This window comes from Helicoverpa zea, chromosome 9 (genome assembly GCF_022581195.2).
Source record: "Helicoverpa zea isolate HzStark_Cry1AcR chromosome 9, ilHelZeax1.1, whole genome shotgun sequence".
NCBI lineage: Eukaryota > Metazoa > Arthropoda > Insecta > Lepidoptera > Noctuidae > Helicoverpa > Helicoverpa zea.
In genome coordinates, this window is record NC_061460.1 from 3757235 (window position 1) to 3784494 (window position 27260).

General features: G+C 35.8%; 5 protein-coding genes across 8 annotated transcripts in view; 2 read left to right on the plus strand and 3 right to left on the minus strand.

Annotated features, from left to right (window-relative positions):
• Positions 1-461: 461 nt before the first annotated feature.
• LOC124633050 (heparan sulfate glucosamine 3-O-sulfotransferase 3A1) lies at positions 462-3261 on the minus strand. The gene is made up of 6 exons (XM_047168145.1): positions 2882-3261; positions 2371-2579; positions 1967-2047; positions 1713-1886; positions 1275-1500; positions 462-1019 (listed from the first exon to the last, which is right to left on the minus strand). Exons 1-6 carry the CDS (start codon positions 2990-2992, stop codon positions 783-785), a joined length of 1038 nt encoding a protein of 345 aa, XP_047024101.1. The 5' UTR covers positions 2993-3261; the 3' UTR covers positions 462-782.
• Positions 3262-3679: 418 nt separating this feature from the next.
• LOC124633052 (HMG1/2-like protein) lies at positions 3680-5468 on the plus strand. The gene is made up of 4 exons (XM_047168146.1): positions 3680-3925; positions 4000-4243; positions 4350-4535; positions 5296-5468. Exons 1-4 carry the CDS (start codon positions 3774-3776, stop codon positions 5371-5373), a joined length of 660 nt encoding a protein of 219 aa, XP_047024102.1. The 5' UTR covers positions 3680-3773; the 3' UTR covers positions 5374-5468.
• A 463-nt stretch (positions 5469-5931) lies between these two features.
• On the minus strand, positions 5932-8500 carry LOC124633426 (hydroxyacylglutathione hydrolase, mitochondrial). 2 transcript variants are annotated; one of them, XM_047168641.1, is made up of 5 exons: positions 8425-8500; positions 7482-7710; positions 6854-7080; positions 6523-6752; positions 5932-6435 (listed from the first exon to the last, which is right to left on the minus strand). In XM_047168641.1, the coding sequence occupies exons 2-5, from the start codon at positions 7649-7651 to the stop codon at positions 6295-6297; spliced, it is 768 nt and encodes a 255-aa protein (XP_047024597.1). In that variant the 5' UTR covers positions 7652-7710; positions 8425-8500; the 3' UTR covers positions 5932-6294. The 2 variants fall into 2 exon arrangements, with proteins under 2 accessions (XP_047024597.1, XP_047024596.1); XM_047168640.1 differs by having other exon boundaries at positions 8239-8425.
• Positions 8501-8735: 235 nt separating this feature from the next.
• LOC124633390 (small subunit processome component 20 homolog) lies at positions 8736-20577 on the plus strand. The gene is made up of 14 exons (XM_047168585.1): positions 8736-8888; positions 9101-9387; positions 9503-9836; positions 9917-11146; positions 11251-14690; positions 14893-15057; positions 15179-16226; positions 16426-16652; positions 16999-17164; positions 17513-17695; positions 17912-18460; positions 18983-19171; positions 19536-19796; positions 20150-20577. The coding sequence occupies exons 1-14, from the start codon at positions 8844-8846 to the stop codon at positions 20330-20332; spliced, it is 8307 nt and encodes a 2768-aa protein (XP_047024541.1). The 5' UTR covers positions 8736-8843; the 3' UTR covers positions 20333-20577.
• Positions 20578-20762: 185 nt separating this feature from the next.
• LOC124633394 overlaps positions 20763-27260 on the minus strand; it is a 44662-nt gene continuing 38164 nt past the window's right edge. For all 3 annotated transcript variants that reach the window (XM_047168590.1, XM_047168591.1, XM_047168592.1), the window contains 4 exons: positions 26694-26781; positions 26282-26389; positions 23538-23675; positions 20763-22920 (listed from right to left, as the gene is read on the minus strand). In XM_047168590.1, the coding sequence (XP_047024546.1) occupies positions 22649-22920; positions 23538-23675; positions 26282-26389; positions 26694-26781 (606 nt within the window). In that variant the 3' untranslated portion in view covers positions 20763-22648. The remainder of the gene's footprint in view (positions 22921-23537; positions 23676-26281; positions 26390-26693; positions 26782-27260) is intronic.

A 27260-nucleotide genomic window follows, 5' to 3' on the forward strand; every position in this document is an offset into this window, starting at 1 on the left:
TCGGTTTTGCAGCGATTCGTTTTCGTCACTAACTTCAATTTTTAATACAATTTTTAATTGTGTGTAATTTGAGTCTTAAAAATTAAGTACAATTTTTGATTTTATAAAAAATTAAACCGTCACTTATTTTTGCACGTCAAAGAGCTGTGACACCGGGAGTAGCAAAGAACATTGTCTTTTTTGACGTTCTACCAATCAGCGCGCAAGATGCATTCCGTTCTACGCCAGTTGACAATTTGACCGCTCTACATCGCTCTCGATCTTACAAAAAGACTGACCAATCAGGGAGAGCTTTCGGACAGTTGACAATTTGACAATTTCTCATCGATAGATTATAATATAGCGAAAAATAATGCGTTAAATTGCAATCAGATGTTACGGTTTACAATAATTCGACAGTTTACAATCTCTCGAGATAGATTGTAATCTAACGATGTTTGTAATCTTACGGTGACATATATATATCGTATTTACACAGTGTGCTTTTATTCACCTTTTTGTGGACAGAAAAAGGTTGAATGCCCAAACACTTCGTCGATTCGCAAATTCAAATATCATTGATATCAACAGATAAATGGTTGGTCTGAGTAACCTTGTTGGTGGTATTATGTATACGTTTTCCCGTAAACATGATCAGATAAATGATTAATAAGAATGCTCAGAAACCTGCTATAAGAGCCACATTATTTGACTATTCGCACATTAATAGGTAGGTATATACAAAATATTATGTAGTTAAGTACCGTTCTTCATCAATCCAAAAAATTCAAAATCACAACATTTTAAGGCCATCCGAAGTTCATTCCGGCCAACTGGTAAAACCTTTCGTTGAACGGCCTGTAGAAATCTCTCAGTCTTTCTAAAGTTTTCGCGTCTATATGAGGATGGCTTCTGCCTTTCGTCTTGCCGAGGCAATGTGGAGTGGAACGGCTCTCAGATTTGAGAAGACAAGGAAAGCCCTTTGTGGAATTGAAATAAAAATGCTTTTCTGTTATCACCCGCTTCAAGCCGAGGAATTCCTGTAAGGAAAATTTAAATTTTTAGTAGAATTGACAAAACCCCCAAGACTATATATTAGGTAGGTAAAACTAGTATATGGCCTTGTAGGAACCCTCTCAATTCTAGGACAATTAAAGTGCTACCCAATGTCAGTTTTTAAGGGTTATATTCCGCTCATATGTCTATCTTGATCCAGTCTGGTTTCAATGTAGAAAACATAAAAGTGTCTAATTGGAGAGTTTTTACTGGTATATTGCCATTTAGAATTGTTTTACCTGCACTCTAGCCATCTCAGCAGCAGGATCAGCAACGAGCCTTTCCCCACTGATGAACAATAACTTCGGCCTGGGAAACCTTCGTAGCCAGCGTCTCAAAGGTCTCGCATATACGCCCAGTCTGACGGGCGGCCAGGATGCATCCACTACGGAGGGCGCTCCGCCCCAGCCGGCTGAGCTGTTCACTAAGGCCAGGTCTTTGAAGCGAGGGAGTGCTGGTCTTTTACTGGGAAATAGAAGAATATCATTTTGATGCCAACTTTAAAATAGATACAGGAAGAATGCTTGGAGGGACGTTTATAGGTCTTAACACTTTTGGGAGAGTTTTGAGTACCATTCGTGTAAAAATATGAAAAAAAGGAAAATATTTTGCTGTATTTCTTCAGAATCAATAATGTAATTGTTGAAGCAGTTTAGAGTCAAAGATTTGGAGGTTACCTAGCTGACTGCGTATAATCACTGATGGCCCTCGTTACTGGATCCCGCACTACTGCTAACAATTTGACGCTGGGGTTCATGGCGTACACACGTCTTGGAGCTGACCTCGTCACCCAGTATGAAGGGGTCTTTTCCATCGTAATCTGACCTTCAAGTGTTGGTGGCATTTTATCCCTGAAAAACATGGACAAAGGGATGATCTTGATTACTCTGGAATTGGACGGACCTTGCGAAATGTAGGTAATGTTCTTTACCTGTACCATTCGAAGCCTTTGTGATAGAATTTATCAAAGAAGTGCACCTCTGACCCCGCTGCCCTGACATCTGGATGTAATCTGTATTACAGCAGTGCAACAAGGTTAATAGATAGATGTAAGCTGCGTAAGTAAATTAATTATCATCCACTTAAATGTGTAACCCATGTAAATTGATAAAAGTTGTGGCATTTCAAAATACACCACGGTATTTCTAAAATATTTAAATTTCAAAAACATGTTATTTTTTGCAGTTGACTTAACGAATCTTATAAACAATTACCACGTATAAAAGCAGGCAATTAAAATCAAAAATAATTTCTTGTTTTTTTTCATAATTTCTATGTAGCTGCTGCCTATGTAGCTTCTCCGCATGAATGCATCCGTATGAAGCAAACGCTCACCTCAAAAACTCAAGCAGTGCCCTCGTCCCACATTTCTTAACACCTATAATAAGTGCGTCGGGTAATCTCTTGACCGGCACTTGGTTTTGCTTCAGTCGCCTGTATTTGTAATTCTCGTCTACACTGAACCCAAATAACGAAGCGAAACGGATGCTTGCAGCCCTGTACTTTGATATTTGCTGCTTTAGTTGTAAGTATTTTATTGTAAACTGAAAAAATACATGAAATAAAATGTTATAAGTTTATAACAAACTTCCATCAAATAATTAATTTAAACCGGCACCCTGGTTAAATAAATAATTTAAACGAACCGGGGCATATTTTGTACTGTGGTACCGGTTTGACCACGTGGAAGGTCTACAAAGTTAATTAAACCAAAAATATTGAATTCAAAAACTTATTTATAATTTTGGCCGAATGACGATCACATGACGACCACTGGGCCACCAAATTAATATTTAATTAGCTGAATCCTATTTTAATACATTTTTAAATAGTGCGCATCACTCACCTTGTTTTCGTCAACTAAACAAGAATTCAATGAATAGAATAAATATAAGAGAAAGAATAATATAAAACAAATAAACATCGTCCTCTTTGATATCACTGATATCCATCTCATTGCGATTCTTCGGATTCATTTGTAGAGCTTTCTTTCTACTTTCGTCAATAAACTAAATTCACTGTACTTAACATTTTACTAGAATCTTTCTATTGAAAGAACTAAAATTTTATAGTTAAAAAACTAAAATCTTCATGTTTTCAGGTTAATTGATATGCATAACACTGCTGAGTTCACGCTGAACAAGCAGTGTTTATGAACGATCGATGTAATTTTCTTTGCAGCCTGCTCGAATCACGATGCGCGCAATCGCTGTCGATTCGACACGGAGACGGAGTCAGTCTCAGTCGGAAAATCGCATTTCGCGCGAAGGTAATTTACCACCCCTAATCCCACTAGCGTATTTCCGGTTTTTCCTGAAAGTTCTGAATGTTGGTATTCTTAGGAAAGTTAGTTTTATAACCATAAACGTGAACTTTAAGTTGATAAAATTTCGTAAGCAATATTTACACGAAAATATTTTTTTAACTCTATACTTATTTTATGTTTTCTAAAAATTCAGTTTAGTCTTCAGCTTCATCATGTATCGGAATTTTCCGCGTTCCAGAACTACAACGGAAATTTGTTAAATAGTTTTAGCATGAAGGAAAGAGATAACATGACAAGCAGTCAGTGAGACAGAACAAGATAGTGGTAAGTTTGTTTATGGTTCGTGTGCCATGGACAAAACAAGTTGCACAAGGCTGCCAACATGATTTGTGATGAACCAGTTTTGACAGCCGACAGCTAAATAAAAAGAAATTTGATCGCGTTGAACTTTGAAGCTGTGAAATAAATTAAAATGACAGTCCAACAGATTAACTCGAATATTTCTGACGACTCAGATGATATGGTTAGTTTACCATCCGAAGAGGAGATTTATAGGCGAAAATACCAGTTGTTGTTGGAGCGATGTGAAATCTTACAACAGGATAACGAAAGAATTATTACTAGGTTTGTGTTTTGAGCTTTATTTCTGTTGATAAACGTTGTTTGTTCGTGCGTGGGCTAACAGAATAATGTTGCAGAATACATGAAGCGAAGAAAATAACCAAGCGCTACCGGAAGGACATTAAATTGTTGGTGGAGCGATTGGATAGGCATGGCGATCAGTTCAGAACTGTATGTTTGGAGGTGGAAACTAAACCTGAGGTGATAGTGCGACCGCCTAGAGCTGGGGGGAAAACTCAAGCTGTGTCCAAACAAACAGATAAACAGAATGCTGGGGCTGCTAAGAAACCTGGACCTAAAAGAAAAAGCAAAGCAGACAAGGTAAAATAATTGCATTATCTACATACAGAGGTACCAGACATTTACCTAGACTGCCTGACTTTATAATCCATATGTTAGGAACTCATAAAACTCTATTATTTTCTAGCCTGAAAGAGATCCAAATGCTCCCAAGAAGCCATGCAATGCATTCTTCCAATTTTGCCAAGAACAGCGGCCTTTAGTTGTTGCTGAAGCTGAAGCTAACTCTGAGTTGGGATCTGAACCTTCGAAGCAAGAAGTCACGAGGCAACTGGCGTCACGATGGAGAGCACTCAATAATGAAGAAAAAAGGGTAAGATTCTTTATATGACAGTGCTAAAGACAGTGGAATTTAGAAAGGAATATAACATTGCTAATTAATTTCCCAAAGAATAGCATCAAATGCAAACAAATCATATCAATAATCATATCATATCAATGGTAGTGAATGATCAAAAAGTCGTGGTGGCCTAGTGGGTAAAAGACCAACCTCTCAAGTATGAGGGCGCGGGTTCGATCCCAGGTCAGGCAAGTACCAATGCAACTTTTCTAAGTTTGTATGTACTTTCTAAGTATATCTTAGACACCATTGACTGTGTTTCGGATGGCACGTTAAACTGTAGGTCCCGGCTGTCATTAAACATCCTTGGCAGTCGTTACGGGTAGTCAGAAGCCAGTAAGTCTGACACCAGTCTAACCAAGGGGTACCAGGTTGCCCGGGAAACTGGGTTGAGGAGGTCAGATAGGCAGTCGCTTCTTGTAAAGCACTGGTACTCAGCTGAATCCGGTTAGACTGGAAGCCGACCCCAACATGATTGGGAAAAGGCTCGGAGGATGATGATGATGGTAGTGAATGATCAATTTATAATGTAAAAATTATTAGCACTTTTCATTGTTATTTTATAACATAAGAACACCTATCCAAACCAAATGTTTAGGCTTTGCTTGTACAATTTAGTAGATGGTTTATGTGAAGTTTGCACAAAATCAGTAAAGCTGGTTTTCATTTATTTACATGCACATTTGCAATGTACTGGACCACTAGCACATTATAAAAGATTGTATTTTTCCAGGTATATGTGGCAATGTTTGAGAGATCTAAGGAAAAGTATGCTGAACAAATGTCCGCCTACATAAAGAAGGAGCAATGACATTCACCAACACCGGCCAATAATAGCACTTAATTTTCTTGTGATCATCAGCTTTAAGGTTAGGTTAACTATTAAACAGTATTTTGTAAGGAAAACTTGTTTGAATTTCCCTGCTGTCCCAACAGAAATAACTGTCATTTAAGTCCTTGAATATTATTGAAAAAATGTTGTGGTGGCCTAGTGGGTAAAGAATCAACCTCTCAAGTATGAGTGTGTGAGTTCGATTCCAGGTCAGGCAAGTACCAATGCAACTTTTCTAAGTTTGTATGTCCTTTCTAAGTATATCTTAGACACCAATGGCTGATAAAAAGGTGAAGAACAGCTTGAGGAAACCTGGACTATAAAGTCCGAAATCACCAATCCGCATTGAGCAAGCGTGGTGATTAATGCTCAAACCTTCTCCGTGGGATAGGAGTAATGTGCCCAGCAGTGGGACGATAAAAAGGCTGTAACTGTAAGTCCTTGAATAGGTACGACGATTGTCCTAAACCATTTCTGGTAAAAAAATATGCTTGATAATAATCTAAAACTGTTAATTTGTGTAAAGAAACAAGTAAATTGGTTGGCCAGGTCAGGATTTATTTATTAACACCACAGTTTTCTTATGACCAATATAATATTTCTTTTGACATAGAACACCAACTACTGCCTAGCCTATATTTAAGGAAAATATTATTATAAAAAAAATTGTTGTGCATAAACTACTAAATAGATGTAAATATATACAGTAATTTTTGCTATGCAAATCACATTAGATAAATTTAAGACCATAAGTACCACCAAGGTTGAAGTAGACACACTAAATGCATTTTTAACTAATGCTGGCTAATAATTCGGATTTTACTACATACAACCAAGGCGACAGAATTAGGTTGACAAATGCACATTCATATGAAGGCAAGTAACACTGGATATATTATTTTAATGGAAAGAATCTTTCTCCAATCGAATATTCTTCATGGTCTCAATAGCTGATCGTGACTGTGCATGGTTCATCACAGTCGGTTCAAACACCCTCATGAATGGGTTGTACTTCTTTTCCTCTCCGATTGTTGATGGCACCTGTAAAAATTGAGCAATGGAAATTATTTAAATTTACTTGCACTATGTAATTTCCTATTTTAGGTAAATAGTTCAATAAAAACATACCGTAGGTTTTCCCTCTTCTCGCCTTTCCTTTGACCAAGTAATTTTATTAAGAACCTCAATATTGTTTGGTTCAACATGTGCAGCAAACTTAAGATTCTGCAGAGTGTACTCATGGCCACAGTAGACCTTGGTCTGCTCTGGTAAGCTGCCTAGGATCGACATGGCATTGTACATCTGTTCTGCATTGCCTTCAAAGAACCTGCCGCAACCAGCGAGGAATAAAGTGTCACCTGGAAGATTGTAATCATGTAATCAGCATTGTATATATATACAATTAGAAGATTAGCTATATCTGTAGATACTTGTGAAGAAATAAAAGTCAGCGTTTTACCTGTAAACACAACAGATTCTGATGCATCGTCAGGAGCAGTTACGTAATAACACATATGCCCTGTTGTATGGCAAGGAGTGAACAGGCATTGTACCAGCAAATTACCAACACTAAACATAGTGTTATGTTGCACTTTCTTTGTCAGAGCTCCAATGCGTTCATCACCGCCATATATCTGGAGATCCGGTACTTGTTTGGCAAGCTCTTCATTTCCGCCAGCATGATCCCTGTAAGATAGAAACGTGTGTCAACTAATACAGAGACACCTAAATTTACATTATAGTTTGTAAATATATAATATTGCATCTGTTGTTAATTTTTCTTCCAGTAGTAAAGAAAGAAGAAAGAAAGAAAGAAAAACCATTTATTTTACACACAAATGATGCAGAAAACAATCACACACAAATACAAACAAATAAATCTAAGGACAAAACAAACAGTGAAATCAGTAGTACTATTGGTAGTACCACGGGCAACAAACGTAATATTGCACAATTAGAGTCTTATCTCGAAAGATAGTAATTTATATCAGACTGAAACTGCAAATATAATAAATGATACAAGTACACCCTTAATTTATTACAATCACACAGGTTATTTGCAGTAATTCCAAAAATTTATGGCTTACCAGTGATGATGGGTAGTCAGAACTGTTGTCAGTTTTGCACCATGTTCTTTGACAGCTTGTAACACACTTTTTGGCTCCACTGGATCTACAACAGCAGCCTCCTTGGTAGCTCGGTCAACTACGAGGTACATGTAGTTGTCCTGTAGTGCGGGTAGTATCTTAATGTCCATGTTTCCGAGTTGATGGTGCTCTTGACTGCTGTGTGCTTCGCGCTGGTTCCTTATGAGCACTGAAAATAAAGTATTTTATTACCATATTTTCCGAGTTCATAAATATGTACTGTGTACTCTTGTGCTGAAATGCTAGTAAGTGATGTCTAAATGATGTATGTAACAATAACAGATTGGACCTGACTATCTAATACTTACTAGACTACTTACAGTAGGCGACTGTAAATAATGAATTACTTATTGTAACAGCAACTATAGTTTCACTTCAAGGTTAATAAAAAAGATAACAGCTTATGTTTAATTAATGAATGACTATGCTACTTTTATACTAGAAAGATTAATAAAGTACGTTTTTTGGTCCGATTCAATCTATTTAATTTATACATCCTTGTAGCTGCAATATTCCAAGATGTAATACTAATCAATAGTTTGAATAAATAAACGACTTTCATAACGTTTCTAACGACAGCCTTATTCTTTTTATTTTGAGCAGTAAGCGCATGGCATATAACAAAAAGACAGGCAAAATTATCATCAACAATCGGTTGTCAAGATACGTACGAAATAAAATGTAATTTTCATAATACCTTGGAAATACAGCCTCGTTAGTTGCTGCGATATGCCTAACGGCAAAGAATTTACAAATCTGGCCAACATTGCATTAATTAAAACGTGTCCGATATTTATAGAACAATATTTCAGATATCTTTTCTATTTTTTTGATATTTTAGTAAAATTGATAACAAGCTTGAAAAACAAAATACCGAAAATACCTTATCAGTCAGCTGGTGTTTTGACAGCTATTTCTAGAATAGGAAAAGTTTGAGGTTGTGATGATTTTTTGGCACTACAGGCACTGAGGCATTTCTTGAATGAATGAGATTACAATAATTTAACAACTATATTAATTAGATAAGTAAAGCAATTTAGTATTATGCATTACATTTGATACTTATTGGACGATTAGAGCTGCAATATTCGGTTTTCTTTAGTTTTAAATTATAAGACTATCCATATACTTTATACTTTTTATAGTCTGTGTTTTTTGCTTTAGCTGTCGTTTGTCAGTGCCGATACTGTCACTGTCATAGTGTCATGTGTGATGTGCATTTGTGTCGGCATGTGGATTTATTTACAAAAGTTTTCTGCAATTCTAAATGACTTAGTAAAACATTAGACGAATCTATTCACGATGAAGAGTAAACCTGTTAAACACAAGTCTACTAACACTTTCCGGGTAAGTCCTAGGGATTTATTACTGTAAACTTTACAGGTGTTTTAGGTTAAGTGCGTGTTTTTAGATCTTAAAACTCGTATTTATCGAGTGTAATGCTCATTTGTTCACATTTTTTGGTGCAAGATTTAAATTATGTTTAGATAATAACTCGTACTTCAGTATTGTGGGATCAAATCGCATTGCCAGTATTTACATAAAAATATTATTTACAGTTTGTACCTTTTGCGGAGAGAATCAATGCTATTGATATCCGCCATGCAGCATTGTATCACATTGAGCATGCATACGCACAGCAGCCTGAAGAGAACGAAACTCATTTCTTTGTGGCCCTACAAAAATGGCATGTGCTCAACTTGACTGAGAACTTTAAAAAGTTCCGCAAAGAAGTCTTTGGTATCATAACAGTGCCACAACTGGTTCACAAGAAAGAGGAAGTAGTTGAGATATTGGAGAGATATTTGAATTTAGAAGACCAGCTGTGCTTACAGCCGTTGCTTGAGTAAGTAGAACTATAAAATTATAATGTAACACAGACTTCTAAAAGTAGTTCAATTCATCTATCACAAGCAAATTTATTCATATTGGATCATTTAATACTATCTTGTTCCTTTCAGAATTCTTGTATCGGTGGCAAAGGACCTAAGAGAAGATTTTTACCCATACTTTCCAAGATTCCTAGATGTTCTCATAAAACTGCTAAATACCAAGGATGCTGAAAGACTAGAATGGACCCTAGTCTGTCTAGCATTTTTATTTAAAGTACTAAAACCATACCTGAAGAAAGATGTTGCAGTTGTACTAAAGAGGATCATTCCATTACTGAGTGAATCTCAACCACAGTACATAAATAATTTTGCGGCAGAAAGCTTTGCTTTTGTTGCCAGAGATATCAGGGATAAAAAGAAGTTTGTCAGTCTTATACTAAATTATTTGCAGAGTAATGATGATGTAAGTATCTTAAAATACATATTTTTTTGCCAACAAATACTGAAAAGTAAGAGTTTTCATTTATGTGTTTTTCTTTTCAGGCGATCACAGGTTGTGGCCATCTCATATTTGAAATACTAAGAGGTGTTACTGGAAAATTCCATAGCTGCATAGAAACTTTCCTGCCCCTCCTTCTTCAGTACCTTAAAGAAAATAAAGAACACCAGGAAATACTGTTCAAAGTTCTGACTCAAACCATAGAAGACAGTTTGCAGAGTATTTCACACAAAGAGTATGGTATTTTTTGGACAAGTGTCAATAAATTCACTGAGGAAATATTGAAAGAGGATGATGAAGAAAGCAAGGCACTAGAATACATTCTGAGACTTGCCGGCCAAGTTATAGAGCACCAGAGAGGCAAATACTTAACAAACCCTCCGCAATTTGTCCTCTTATTAATAAAAGTAATCTGTGAGCAGTCTTCAGAGAGTGTTTTAGAAGTCTGTTCACAGATTGGGGCTGTGTTACTCCTGTCCCCAAATGTGTCATTATCTCAAGAGCATGCAGGAATTATTGTCAAAGTTCTCCTGCCTTTACCATTCCCTAATATACTCATAAACTTTGTGCAAAATGTTATTGAGTACTCACAATTTGATATGCACATATTGCCTCCTTTCATCAAGTTTGTAATTCAGTCTAATTTTGATACTGAAGCTTTGGGGACATTGACTAAAATATGCTTGAAGAAATCACCACTTTCAATGAATGGTATAAAATTATTTGAGTGGGTTAAATATCCTTTGGATTTCGGGAATAATCTACCAAAATTCATGGAACATTTTGAGCAAGTTTTGTCAGAGGACATTGAAAAATATGTTGAGGAACCTGTCAAGCTTACGAATGTTCTATTCTGCTTGCCCCACATAGAGAAAGTTGATGTGGACTATTGTATAAAAAAGTTGGGTACCCTGATATCAAAACTCCTTGATATACTGAAGGGTTACAACCTGGAGAATCAACCCAAAGAGAATAAGTTCCATTGTGACACTACAGCATTATCAAAATGTGCTAGAAAAGTATTATTTATATTGTCTGTTGCACTTGAAAGTGCCATCCATATTTCGAGTTGTAAGAAACTGAAAGAAATATGTGATATTGATGTTTTGCTGCCAGTAATCCTGCCTTGTGCAGCAGACCCTAATTATTTGTGTTCTTTGCACATCATTGATCTTTATTTAACGGCTTATGAACATGAGAATGGATTGACATATCCATATTTGTCACTGGTTGACTCTTATTTGAAGACAAATGTATCTTCGCCTTTTCATGTGGTAAGTGTTCTGAAATTCATTACTAACAAAAATAATATGAGAAGGAAAGAAAAGAAATATCAACATTAAGTCACTATAAATAATGTAATATTTTATTATTTCAGGTACGTCTTCTAACCACCCACATATACAAGTTATTCGAGAATGTAGAGGAATTAAACAAAACAGTTGAAGTGGGCGGTACCGTCGAAAAGTTCTCAATCTTCAGCAGATGTTACTCAGTCGAGTCCATAACGCCATCTATTCAGGAGTACAGAGCTCAGTTAAACATGTTGCAAAAAATGACTTTCAATACGAGTCAGTATGCCTTAGCTAAAGACACTGATTTCCATCTTTTTGCTCTGAACTACATGTTAGGTGTTTTATACGTAAACTTCAAGTTACTCTGGGAACCTGTAACTGAATTCATAGCAGGATATGGTAATGCTCTAAATGTTGACGACTTCTGGCCAACATTTCATAACGCCCTTGAATCTTCGTTCTTAAATGCTAAGAAGAATCTTAAGCAGTTTCAGTTTGATGATGAAATAGATACGAATGTCGATATCCTACAAAAATTGTACTCTGATTACAATAGTATATCTGAAAGACCTGATTTGTATAACTATAGAAATTTAATTTTGAAAGTGATGATGAATTGTATTCAAGTTTGTGAGGCAAGGAATCGTGATGTCGTAGTATTGTTCTTGAATTTCATCGACGAAGAATACAGAAGGAATGATAACATGAATGCTCTAAAAATTGATATGGAGATAAGAGACAATAATAAGATGGAAGTCGATGAAGAGAAACCAGAGGAAAATACAGATAATATAGAGGATATAATTGAAGAAATTGATGATGCGAAAGAAACCGTTTCAGGGAAGATAGTGTTCAAAACTCTGATCAACATAATGCAGGTTCTATCTCAGTTTAAGAATCCAAGAGCTTTACACAAAGAACCAGTGTTCTGGGAACTTTACATGGAATTTCTCAAACACAAAAATCCAGGTCTTCAGAAATATGCCTTAGATTGCGTTCTGAACTACAAAAACAAGAATGTTACTCAATACAAGACTAATTTGTGCAATTTGGTTGATGAGAAAAAGTTCAAAGATGAACTGACTTTGTTCAAAATTACTGAAGATGCAAAGAGTATTCAACCTGAGGATAGGGAGCATGTAGTTCCTATAATACTAAGGATACTCTATGGTAAAATGACGTCAAAATTAGCTGCAGAGAAGAAAGGAGGTGGACAGACAAGAAGGTCGCTTATAATGCGGTACTTAGCTGGTTGCAATGAAAACGAATTAAAAATGTTCATTGAAATGGCATTCTCGTTCTACAAACAATATTTGGATATGAAACCTCGTGAAATATTTGAAAAAATATCCTCCGATATAGATTTGAAGTCTGTGACTAGTCCTGGAAAACTCCACAGTATTTTGAATTTGTTTGAAGTTGTTCGTGAATATTTTGGAGGGTATATGAATGATGAGTTACTGTCTCAACTTTTCAACATATATTTTGCCATATGCTCTACTGTAGCAGTTGTCTTAACCCAAGGAGATAAAGTACATGTAGGTTATGTGAAAGTGATGAAAAACCTTCGTACACTCGCGTTAGGTACAACAAGGAAACTGTTTGAACAGTTTACGAAATATCCTTGGAATAAAGACGAGTTGTACGTTATGTACGAGACCCTGATATGGCCATTGCTGCCTAAATTACATATTGAAGGTATTCATAGCCCAACAGCATTATTAAGGCTTCTAAACGCTTGGTGTCAGAATCCTCGATACTACATTTTACTCATCACGAGCTCAGAAAAGGATGCGGTAAGTCCATTCCCAGCTATTTTCAAACTTCTACTTGCTCCTAAAACCACACCTGGTGTTGTTAACATGATTCTAGATATGATAGAAAAGTTAATAACTCTCACTGAAGATGAAGAAGACAAAGAGATTCCTAGAATAGAATCTTTCAATGTCTTACCAGTAGATGCTCCTGAAAATGTAACCAATATCAATTTTGGTAGTAAAATTCTAATACCTCACATACCCAGTATATTAGAAGTTATGAAAAGGCGAATGGCTAACTCTGCGAAATCCAACACGGTAAACAAAAGAGATTTGCTTATACTTTCAAGAATTACAGAGTTGGTTGCGTCACCGGAGCTTTGTGATGAACTCCTGAATTTACTATTACCAATACTTGTAAAGAAAGTATGCATGAATATGGCGGAAGAAAATATGGAACATGCCGTGAACACGATCATCAATTTACTTGGACACAGCTCAAATCCTCAAGTTTATATAAAGAATATAGCAGTTTTGTTCAACAAAGTTGGTCCTATAGATGTTAGAAAATTATTACTAAAACTACTTTCCTCAATTGCTGAAAGTGCTCCTAATAATAAAGATGCACTTACCAGAATGGCTAACACAATTGCAGAAATGAATGCATTCAACAAGAGATGGATAGAACAGCCTGATTTTGACAGAAGAATAGACGCATACAAACAGATATATCAGTTACTAGAAAAGGATGAAATTGATATAGATCTTGCAATTCTAATTGTTAACAATTGCTTCTACTTCATTCGTACGGAGAAAGATATTGGTTTGCGTGATAGTGCTGGTTTATGTTTGAAACGGATTCTACCAAAGCTTTTGATGAAGTATAGATCAACAACTGACGGGCAATTTTTAGTTAGGGATACGGTCCTGTCGTTAATTTCCACTGGTATAAGAGATACTAAGAATGAAATATTGAGGAATGAATGCATCAATTTACTTGGGGAGTTGGCAAGAGAATGCCCCGATGCTGACGTAGTAATCTCTGATTTAGCTCATTTCATTAACAAAGAAGATAGAGAAGTAGATTTCTTCGATAATATGTGCCATCTTCAGATGCACAGACGAGTGAGGGCACTGTTGAAATTCTGTAAAGTAGCCAAAAAGATGACGAAATGTCCCACTCCTAGGACACTGACAAACTTCATTTTACCATTAGCGTCAACGTATATTTGTGATGATAAGTATACGGATAAGAACACTTTAATAGATGCTTGTATTGAAGTCGTTTCAACATGTTGTAGGTTGCTACCTTGGTACCACTACGAAGTGATTCTAAAACTTTACCTAAATAAAATGAGAAATTCTTCAGAACATCAAAAGCAGTTGACTCGTATTTTGGTAGGAATTATTGACGCTTTCCACTTCGATTTCTCGAAAGTGAAAAATATTGAAATACCAAAAGCTTTAACCGCAAATGTACATAAGTTCAAAATGCCTAAAGTGAGTTCAGAAAATAAGGAAAATGTTGAAAATGCAAAAGAGGTTAATGATGATGTTGATAATGAAAATGAAGCAGAAAATAAAGAGAATATAGATTTAGATGAAGAAAGTGAACTAAAGGCGGCAGATGACGAAGTCGTTGAGGAAGAGGCGAGTAAAGAAGTTAATAATGTTCCTGCATTTGAGAGGATAACTAACGTATCGCCTTCAGTAGCTAAAAGAATTATAAAATCTTTGACAGCTGGTTTATTGCCACAGCTGAATCGGTAAGTTGTATTTTATTTATGAAGTCAAATGATTTTAAGTTTGAAGTCCGCTGCTATGACCGGAGTTGCTCGCTTTTTGTTTTGTCCATTTTGGGCAAGTCAAGTCAAGTATACAATGCAATTCTCCAAAATAGATTAAAGTATTGAATATTACACAACTTGAAATTCTAATATAATGAAATCATATTTCTGCTTTTTATAGTGCCATCGGCAAAATGACGGAACACGAAGAGTCTCACAAGGTGAATCGTCGTAAGACAGGTTTTGATCGTCAAGAGGAGGACATGCTTCGAGTACCGATAGCTTTGGCCTTGGTCAAGTTATTGCAGAGGTTGCCTGGTGATCTGCTCAAGCATCAGCTTCCTGGGTAAGTTTGTTTGAAAACGCTATTTAGTAAAATGCTATATTATTATATACTTTCATATTAGCGTTACTTCTTCTTAGTATGAGAATCTCAGAAAAGCTACACTTTTTTTTTTTACTTTTAGAATTATCATCAAATTGTGCTCATTCCTAAAGTCGCCTCTGAAACAAGTGAGAATAACAGCCAGGGATATTGTCAAGAAGATAATGCTTACAGTCGGAACATCATACTTAGGAGTTCTTTTAGAACACTTAACTTTATTACTGACAAGAGGTTTTCAAGTACATGTCTTAGTTGCCACAATACACACAGTTCTCGATGCTTTAAAAACAGACTTTAAACCTGGAGATCTGAACGACAATCTTCATTATATACTCGATGTTTGCACCAACGATCTTTTTGGAGCACTATCTGAAGAGAAAGAAGTTGATAAACTACACTATAAGACGCCAGAAGCGAAGCCCAGTAAGAAAAGCTACGTAACACTTATGATAGTGTCCCAAAATATAACGGAACAGTGCCTTATCAACCTAATTTTACCATTCAAAGAAGTCCTGCAAAAACACCATTCAAAGAAAATAGTTTTAAAAGTACAGGAAGCGTTAATGCATATAACAAGTGGTCTAGTCACTAATAAATTCATAGACATTGAATCTCTGTTCATATTCTTGTATGGTGTTGCCTCAGAAAGCATACCAGAATTTGTATTAGGTGCTCCAAAGAGAGAAATAACGGAAAAGCAAAGAGAGCAAATGCTAAGAGCTAAGCCAGATTGTTTCATAATTCCCGAAACTCCGAAGCGTAATAAAGAGTCTCAAGCTAAACATGTTAAAACTTCTGGGAAGGCAAACGCTCACGTTTTAATTGAATTCAGTTTGAATATTCTTTATGTTATTCTGAAAAGAGAGAAAGTGCCTAGAATGGATTGCCGAGCCTTCGTGGATCCTTTAATACCTTTGTTAGTAGATGCATTGAAGAGTGATCATGTAAAAGTGACGACGGTTGCTATGAAGTGTATAGCAACTTTGTGGACGATCAGAGTTAGCACGCCGACTTTAGAAGAAATGGTTCAAGATATTGTCAAGACGATATTCCTGACTTTACATAAATATGCCACGTTTGAAATTAGTAAGCAGAATGACAACTTCCATTTAGTTCGGACTGCTTTTAAGGTGAGATTATTTTCGTTTTACATTCTATTATATTTTTAGGCATGAAGTCTATTTGAAAATATTTTTTTATAAAACCTTCTAAATCGATAACTCTATAACAATTGAAGTATGTAATTTAAAGGCGTATGGTAAAAGAAGTCCCAATTTATTTGTAGTTCAATTTGGCTTCATTACTTAAATATATTTTTCACATTTTTAGGCAGTAACAGTTCTAGTCAGAAACGTTAAATACTATAAATTAGAAGCAGATCAACTGAAGACCCTGCTTTTGTATGCGGAAGAAGATTGTCAGAATGATGAAAAGCAATCAAATTCATTTTCTCTTCTCAAAGCTATATTGGAGGCTAGGCTGGTTTCCAATGAATTACATGAAGTGATGGAGAAAGTATCTAAGATTTGCATACTGAGCGAGTCTGCAAGATCTCGGTACGTAGTATAGTGTTTTTCTATGTAATTTCCGTAGGTATACTATGAATTAGAAGTTGTATTTTATTTGCTTCTTAAGATAATGCTTATGTGTGTGGTAAGCCTATTCTAGATCATTCGGCAAGCAAATTGTTTTTTGATAGGTCTATGGATAAATTGCACAAAAAAGTTATTGAGTAAATACAATGTCATATTTCAAGCGGATATCAAGAATTAATATAGGGTAATATATTTTTTTTACACAATTCGATAAAATCGGGGAGTACCTCAGGGTTCAATACTTAGTCCACCATTGTTTGTAAGTACATATTATGCTGATTTTAAAATTTCATATAACGTTTTTCAGAGAGGAAGCTCGTGTAATATTCGTGAACTACCTGACTCACTATTCTCCGGGAAAGAGGTTGGAGAAGTACATAGATTTCTTCGTGTCACAGCTCAACTATGAGTTGCAGCACGGCAGAGAGTCTTCGCTCAAGTTCCTAGAGATGATCATTAATAAACTTTTGGTGGTAAGTTTTATCATCTTTACTACTTTAGCCTTTTATTTCCAGAACTTCCACATGTGCAGAGATTAAAAAAATGTTTTTAATACGTAAAAGCTATTTGTAAATTGTATCGTATGAATTGTATTGATGAAGACCTCTCATATAAACCCTCCATTTCCAGAGTCACGTAATTTAATTACCTGTTGTTTGTTTGCTTTAAGAATCTTATTGATTTTTTTATTACTCAATGCTACTACTGTTCTCAAAAATATTTGTTATAATTTTTTTCAAGATCATTGTTTTTGTTTGAAAGACTTTAGTCTGATAAAAAATACACTTTTTAATTACAAACCCTTTATTTTCCTCAACCAGGTACAACTTTCAAAGCACGGTGCCCATCTCCTACTATCTCTAGGCGCTTGTATGTTAAACGACAGCGCGCCAGAATGTCGTGCGTCAGCAGCCAATTGCATCGAAGCTATGTTAAAGAAATTCCCTCTGCAGGAGAGGAATAAACTCTTCGATCTGGTCATGACTTTCTTCCAGGATAATCAGGTGGGTGTTGATTTTTTTGTTGTTTTAAACTGGCTGTTTACTGCTGTTTCACATGTGTCCAAGGATTTGTAGTAGTTAACTGAATGAAAAGTATAAGAAAAAATACGAGTTCCGAACTGAGAATCTCCCCTTTTTTGGGAAGTCGCTTAAAGATAGTAAGGACTGTGTCCGAAATATTTTTTGATTATTAAACCTTGTTTTCTTTTTTATTTCCAGCCAGTACACTTCGAATTAGCAGCCCAACTAAGCACTCGTTTCGTCAACGTAGAACAAGACGAATTCAAGAACCGTCTCAATACAATCCTATCTTTAGTTAGCGGCAAAATTCTACTACTAAGCAATGACATTACTGAGGGAAGATTCGTCAAAATAATACTCGAACAATCTGACGAGAAGACTGATGAAGATAAACAGAAAGAAAAAGACCATAGCCTAATACAAATATTGAACTTAATCGAAAAAATCACGTTCCATTGCGCGTCAAGTATGACTAACAAAAAGTATGTGAACGATTTCGATGATATAGCCCAGCATTGTAAAGCATTACTCGCATATCCACATGCGTGGGTAAGGTTAAAATCTGCCAAAATATTAGGGCAGTTATTATCTGTGGTCGATGCGGAAGGATTGGATAGTATTGTGAAGAAAAAGGTTGAAAGTGAAAGAGGTTTTATTTATGATGATACGGAAGAGGTACTAAGGAGTTTAGTGTTGGATCTTTGTGCGCAGTATACTACTAGTGCTTCCAAGGAAATGGTTGAACAGGTGAGAAAGGCTTTTTATATGTTTTTATTATGAACCTTAGGGTAGTTGAAATGAGGTTGAAAACAGATTTATTTTTAATTGACACTGACCTCTATATTTACCACTGGACAGGCTGTTCCGTACGTTTGACAGCAATTTTTTTGCGCCCATTTGAAGCGCCAATATCGTCTAAGCGAGTGTCCCCAGAACTAATTTTGACGTATAATTTCAAATGGCTGTAAGATATAGAGGTCAGTGTTAATTGATGTATGTACGACTGGGGTTTTCCGTTTTAGAATGACATTCATCTTGCCAACATAGTTTTTGTCAATTTGGTTTTGGAAATCTTGCCCTAGCTGTTTATTTTTCAATTTATGATGACTGTTAGACTACATAATAACTACACTACCACGATGAACTTTGCTGAGAACTTTTACTTACCTACATTTCGTAAAAAAGTTCTTAGGTGTTGCAATGGGTTACGATATTTTTTACCCAACCTAGAAGGAAAGAGTCTTATTCTTAATTTAATTTTCTCTACAGGTGACAGCAGTACTCTTCATAATCCTGAAACTAGTTCACTCTATGCCAAGTTTCAAGCTAGACAAGAAGTCACAGAACGAAGGTGAAGAGTCGGAAGGTGGCAGTAGGATGAACATTCGCTGGATATTGTGGAAGTTGCGCAGAGCTATCAATGTGGAGGTCGCTAGAGCGCCCAGTAATATGGATATTGTGAGTACTTGTTTTTTTTCATTGATATGTATTTTTTTCTAACTGCTTTTATATTTAAGACGCTATGACCGAATTCACAAAATAATATAAGTTGTGTATAGCCTCCCTGTCGTATTCGGCTACGACAACTGCTTACTAAAGTTTGACTTAAGAAATTTACAAACAGCCTAAAACTTTTAAGACTACGTTTGTGGAGCCATATTTTTTTTTGCAAATTGCTACAGTAGTTTGTTTTTTTGAAATATTATGTTTTTGACTGCATCTTTAGTTAAATGATACACTTCCTTGTCCAATCCAACTTTATTTAGAGTATTAATGAATGCAAGTAGAGGTATATATCTGATTTACCTTTATATCTTTCCAGAGAACATCAATATTCACAATGTGGACGCACGTCATAAGTTCTTTAGAGAACGAAGACGTAAATAAAATAGTGGATGTAATCCTCCCGCCGATTGTTCGAGAACTTTCCACCGGTGACGCGGCGACACCGGCGACTGTCGCCAAGCAATTAGCGGGTCGACTCGGCAAGAAGTTAAGAAGAAAGATTGGGGATATAGAGTATAGCAAATTGGTTGCTGAGGCACAGATGAAGCTGAATATTAAGAGGGCTGAGAGGAAAAAGGTTTGTTATTTTGTTTATGTTTATATATTTTAACTAATACGTACAACGCGCGTTAAACGTATGGTTTCTTTTGTTATATTCCACTTCATTTGATATCTTTGCTATTCTCTCAATATGAATATCACTAAAGATTTTGTGAAATACAGTACCATTCTAACTGGGGATACATTCAGTCTTTACATACATAATGTAGACCATAAACTGTCATGAGAAAAATCCCGCCCCCCCTAGGGAATTGGTTACTTCAAGAAAAAAGGTTTAAATAATTGCGAATCCACTTTCTCATAAACACTTTTAGGACTAAATTCAATTAACAGTAAAAATATTAATGGAGTAAAATTTTATTATTTCAGCTGCTCTTACAAGAGAAAGTCAACAATCCCGAAAAGGCAGCCAAGAGGAAATTACAAGTAAAAGAAAAGAAAAAGCAATTCAAAAAGGTTAAGATGGAAATGTTACAAGGCAAGCGACCGAGGCCCAAGAAACGAAAGGCTGAAGATTTTGATATTGAAGACCAACTACTTAAGGACGATTAAGTAAATATAAAATGAGTTAGTGTTAAAAGTAATAGGATTTTTCCTATTACTATCAGGAATTATGTCTTTAAAGTTTTAAAGTGATGAAAAGCTTTGTATATTTAATAAGTAAGTCTTGTCTTTTGTTACATGACAAGAATATTTAAACTTGTAAGTTGAAGAAGTTATTTTCGTGTATACCTAAATAAGGCGTTTGTAAATATAGTGTAAGTCATTGTTAAGAAAATAAACCATGTTTTTCGTAATACCGTTTTATATATTTGAACTATTTCTTAAAAAATCTATAACAAACAATAATCTAATTGGACCAGTTTAGTTCCTGAGATAAGTGCATTCTACCAAATCAAACTATCAGTTTGGTCTTCATCACGTGTACAACATACCTGTAGATTATAAAGTAGGCCGTGGGAATGGAAATAAAACATCATTGTATAATCAAAATAAATATATTGCTTTATGCATTCAAAGTATAAAAGAACAATTAACAAAAACACCGAACGAACAACATTCATTGAAATGAATTAACATTACAATGGGAACGATGCTTTTTACAAAATGTGCTTCCAAGCATAGTTTTAATATTATTTCATCAACAAATGCGTTGCTTACACATTTAGTAGGGTTTTCTTAAATAAACTATAATTTATACTAATAATAATAATCCCGAGCAATTTTACGTGAATATTTTTTACATGTTTCAAAATTTCTTAAACAAATTTTTAAGGGTAGGCCCACTCATTCTAAGAGGCTATTTTCTTGGTATAATTAAACTATACACTTCAATAATTACCCTTATGGCTGTTTTCACCACCTCTGGGCAAGTACCAGTTGAAACTTACCTGTAAGATAATTTTAAAGATTGTACTCCGAATTAATTTTGATAATCTATTCCAGAAGTGGTGAAACTGGCTCTTAGCCTATTACGAATATAATAATATTAATATCTTAAAAATAAATTATATAATAAAGTGGAAAAACCTCTTTCTTATAAAGAAAATGTGCGTCGGTGATACCAGAATCGGGTGGTAGCCATTTTTATACAAATTTTACTTACACCATAGACACGAATATTATTCTGTGTAGATATTTAATTCGTATGTGTATATAAGAGGTTATCATTATGTGTTCAAAAACAACACAACGTGAAACTTAATTTTAATATTTAATTATAAAATACACAATTAAATTAGATAATTATAATATTTTTCTTGATACTCAAAGCACCATAACTCTTAAAACACTATATATTATTTTTAAAATAATATTTAGCTTTAAAATTATTATTTTAATATCTGAAACTATTTTTGTTTTAGGTAGGTACCGTGTTTCTACAGCTAACAACAGTGAAATATTGAAATGTTATCTTAGGCCGGGAGCTCACATCTTGAACAATGTTACTATTTACCTAGAATTTATTATCTTGATTTAATTTACTGTAGAGAACTTTTACTGAGGATGAAAGCTTCTAAAATTTCATATTTCTGAAGAATAGGTAGATAGAGCGAAAGCTTAAAAAAAAACGTGAATAAAAGGTATTGTATAATTTTAAAATACAATCATAAAAAGGTAGGTCGTGAAATGCGTAAAGTACAGTCGTAGAAAGAAGAAGTATAACAATAACATTAGTTGCAATGGACGGCAGCAAGCTCTGCGATTATCTAAAGCTTATTCAAATTCAAAGCGTAACATTGGAGGAAAAGTCAGCTTCGTAGCTGTTAAGAATGTAAAGAGATCAAGAAACGGGAGGTAACGATTGTGTTTCTACGAAGCGTTGGAGGTAGCAAATAATATCTCTGTGAGTTATTTTTAATTATTTCTTAGTATTTCACATTAGATGAATGTCAAATGAGATCTTCCCTGTTACAGTTATTCCTGCTACGCAATATTTGAAAACCTTAAAATTGGTAATTGACTATGACTTGTTTGAGAAAGAAAATCTAGGGAAGATTTCAATCGATCTAGATCTGTTCACATCCCACAGTTGTCGTGTGCCTAACTATGATTTATAGGTACAGTTCACGTCAAATACTTTGCCTCTTTGAACTCCACCACTCACTGCCTTCACGTGTGATTAGAATTGTTCGTTCATACATTTTCATTGCTGAGCGGTCACTACAACCAAATTCAAAGGACCAATATTATTTGACGTGGACTGTAGGTACCTATATGATATTTACAGCCATTTCACACTGGCTAATTTTACGAGCGGAAAAGCCGAGCAAATTCGTCTGTACGAACCCAGCGGTTCCGCGCGGAAAATCCGCCAGTGCAAAAAGGCTGTGACTTGCACCTGTGTAGGTACTATGCCCAACAACTTTACAACAGCATGGCAGATATAGGGTTGTACCTCATAATCTTGGACAGCAGTATCCACAGTAACGACGTCGTAGTTGCCAAAGCCACTCCTCCCCAGCCGAGTTCGAGAGACCAGGCGGTAGAGAACTCTCGGGCCGAGAGGAGGGAGAGTGCGGGTCCCCGGGGTCCTACGACGCCGTCGCCCGTGCCGTCTGCGTGAGAACTGCCGCGGGCGGAGACGCGTTGGACGCGTTTGAAGTGAATGATCATTAGGGTGAACATTGCGAAAAGACCTGGAAGTAAAGATAAGGTTAGGTGTTTTATTAAGTTTTTGGATGAATATTTTAAAAGAAAATTCTTGTGAAGACATAAAACCATTCTATAATAGGTAGGGTGAGAGTGTTCTCTATCCATGAAGGTATAATTCGGTAGATTTATCACTACAATTGACTATATAATGTCGTCTATACATAATAAAACCGGCCAAGTGCGAGTCGGACTCGCTCCCGAAGGGTTCCGAACCATACTTTATAAAATGAGCAAAAAATCACGTTTGTTGTATGGGAGCCCCCCAAAATATTTATTTTATTCTAGTTTTCAGTACTTGTTGTTGTAGCGGCAACATAAATACATCATCTGTGAAAATTTAAACTCTCTAACTATCACGGTTCATGAGATACAGCCTGGTGACAGACAGACGGACGGACGGACGGACAGAGGAGCGAAAACAATAGGGTCCTGTTTTACCCTTGGGGTACGGAACCCTAAAATATGACCTTTATAAGTTGGTAGGTCGCATTCGCAGGAACTCTCCCTACAACTATAAATTGCTTGAATTGTTCTCAAATTGAAATTCCCTTCCTATTTAAATTTTAATTATTATATAAAGGGATTTTTTTATGAAACTTACCAGCTAACAAATACATAACGCCAGTAATAAGTACAGCGCTGATCTGATGCTTGCAAATGCCGAAGGCGCCGACCAGAGCGGCGCTGCCTAGCACTATCAGGCAGACTAGAGCGCATGATATGGATAGATTCTGCATACCTGGAAACATAGGAAATAAGAATTTTACATAACCTGATTACTGAAGAAAATTAAACTTTATGAATACTCCGATGTTAATTCACCAGTGACGGGGTTGATGTAAGACTGGCTGGAGTATGTATAAGAGTGCATAAGTAGCGTAGTTTGCGAAGTATATCGACCGCCAAACTTAATGGTGGTTTGCAGCTAACTTCTGATTACAGGTACCTACGCTCTGTTTTTCATAGAAATGGTTAATATGCAGCGATACTTGCGATGTTCTACCGCCATTAATTTAGACACGAACCACTTACGCTTCTGGCTACAAGATGTAGAAAAGTATCTTTACGCAATAAATCTGCATAAAATACTAGATCAAACTAACCGAAAATTAATGGCGGTTTACCCAAAAGCAGCCTTTCATGAATAATGAGGGTCGTGGAATCCCAAATATTTGTAGCTTATAAACACGTCGTAATGAATTCACATATTTATGAGCCCACGTCAAAGGCTTCAGTAATCGACCTCTTTAATCATGTAAAGGGTTAGAAGCACGATTAAACGGCGCGGAAAATAAATTTCCGTCTCCCACTAGCTGAATATAAAAATATTGCAGCTCCATTAATATTAAATTCGAATATGGGATATTATGTGACCGCTACAGCTAGAAATATTTCTGTTTCTGAGCTGAAAACGTTCATTAAACATTCAAATAGCGTCGAGATATTTCTGGTCTTTGAGAGGTCTTTTTATAAATTTTCTTTGATCTACTAATACAGTGGCGGATTTACAAATTTGCCGCTAGTAGGCTATTCAATTTTTGCCGCCTCTAATGATTGTGAACTTGATGATATTTCTGTAAGTTACTAGATTATTTTTGCAAGCCTCTATATATATGTACCGAAGAGTTTAATTATGACAACGACTTTGAAGCGTAAAACCTCTGTAACTTTTAAACGGCTCAATCGATTTTCATCAAACATGTCTAAGAATACTCGCCCGTAAAACACCTGTAGTACAAAAAAAAAAACTAAATTGAAATCGGTTCATTCGTTCGGGTGCTATGATTCAGTGGCGGCGTAGCATCGGGTGGCACCCGAAGCGAGCGCGATTTTTTTTAGTTTTGGGACACAAAAATACCTACCCAAATAAGTGTGGAAAAAAACCACTGTAAAGAGAAGAAGCCGCGAGCGAAGCGAGCGCGAAATTTTTGATGTTTGGGACGCAATAATACCTAAAGAAATCAGAAAATAGTCACTGTCAAGTGAAAGGCGCGAGCGCAGCGAGCGCGAAATTTTTTGAGTCTTGGAACTCAAAAATACTCAAACAAGTTTGAAAAAAAAAAAAACAAAGTATAGTGAAAAAGCTGAGAGCGCAGCGAGCGATTGGGACACAAAAGTCCTCCACCTCATAAACAGCTTAGAAATCGTCAGTGTAGAGCGTCAGTTGTTTTTGCTACTTCGGTGCTTTAACTTTTTGTTAGATTGAGGACTCAAAGAGCGCAGAATAAACCAGGAATGATGAGCCGCGAGCGTAGCGAGCGGATTTTTTATTTTAATTTTATTGAAACGCTATTAGAATATTTTAAAATTCATGATCCCGTAAGTACCTAAGTATATATTACAGTTTATTAATTTTGAGTTTATTAATCGTTTATTTATATATGGACTGTGTACTCATATACTCAACTATAATAAAAAAACCTGTAAAAAAATAGCTAAATTTGCCGCCCCTCTAAATCTGCCGCCCTAGGCACTGGCCTACTTGGCCTATTGGTAAATCCGCCACTGTACTAATATTACAAAGGTCGAAGGAGAACTAATGAAATAGGGTATTTTTTCTAGCTACCTTCTGCCTACGACTTTTGCCTTCGATTTGCGTAAAAAATTATATTTCAAAGAAATTACCTATCCTATGCCTTTTTCACAATTATGGAGGGGATTACTATGGAGCCCCTGTTCGCGACGTCATCCGTGATTCTAAGTATCAGAGTATTCAATAACACTAAGCTTACATTAGATACCGTTCGTGTATTGTTTAACAAAACGCCATAATTATGTCAGCTCTATTCGTAAAAATTAAGGCCGATGTGATCAGCCAACCTCATAAGCTTCAGACGACACTATACGCTCGACTCAGAACTATCCGCTTAGACTTCATAGGTACTCTATTTCCCCTAATCTTTTTTATACCTAAATACTTTCTTAGGTATACCAAAACAAGTTGATAAATGAACTTGGCCGACAGCGAATTCAAGGTTGAATCACCGAGGGATGAGAAGGCCGTTGTTTATGCATACCTTGACTTATCATCGTTGAATATATTAACATCTAGTTTTCATGTTAAACACAGCTTTTATTGCGTAAAGGGATAATTCTGACAGCTTTATGGACCGTTTACAACGAGGATGATGAATGAATAAATGTTTTTTTAAATCGTTGTAAGTGCTTTAAGTAATAAACAAGTTCTTATTTTATAGCTCAGAAATAAACTGAGTGGAGTGAAATAAATTAAAAGCAAGTAGAGCACTTTCACACTTGCCGATTTTGAGCGTTTACGCTTGTTTCGACTGTTGCGCTTCACATTCGGGCGTTCGTATGTAAAAGTAAAAACAATATAAGACTCACGATGCTGCCAATCGGCTCTGGGCTCTTCATCGTCGCTGTTGGCTAAATAATTTGTGCATACTGGCTGCGAGGGGAACCCAGCCCTGGACAATATCGATACCTCTTCCTCTGAAAACAAATAGACACAGATAAATATTGCAGATCTGGCCTAGATAACTAAATTCCGACAAAGTAGATAAATTACTTACACATTGATTTTGCGTTGGATTTTTTGTGAGTCAAGTATGAAAATACCAAATATTTAAAGGGGAATATAACATGGAGATTAAAGTTGACAATTAATTCTCAAATGTTTAATTTGGCCCAAACTAAAAATCATCGAGTCTCCAAACGTTCATAGCACTAAAGTAAACAAAGGTAGGCAGGTACCTATATATACTTAAGTAAAGAGAACTAAAATTCACAGGCTCACCTTCTAGAGACACACACATCGTCCAAATTCCTCCATTCATCGGCACTAGAAAAGTCCCCCCGCCTTTCCGATTACTTGTGTCTTCGATCTGTAAAATAATCATAATTGTACTTCCTATGTACTAATTAACTACGCAGTACCTACTTAATAATTACACTCAAGGTTAAATCGGGGATCGTATCGATAATATATACGAAAAACTTAAAATATACGACACCGAAATATTTTTTATTATGAAACTATAATTTATGTTCTAGTTTAACAGTTTTGTGACTCTATAGGGCCTATATTAGAAGATTATTCAGACATAGTACCGAATTACCGATACACGGAAGGTATAATGTTCAAGCAAGCACTCTAAAATAAATCCATTGACGAATCGTAGCTTCGTTCATGTGCGAAGCCTCTGCTCATTAGCAGGATAACAAACAAGCTTTTGTTGATATTATAACCACGACACGTCTAAAATTATATCATTATTAATATCAAAATTTGCTCTCAAATTGCGTTAACTCCGTATATTTTGTTAACATAAGGCTTTAATGGAACGTAGGCGTATTTGCTAAG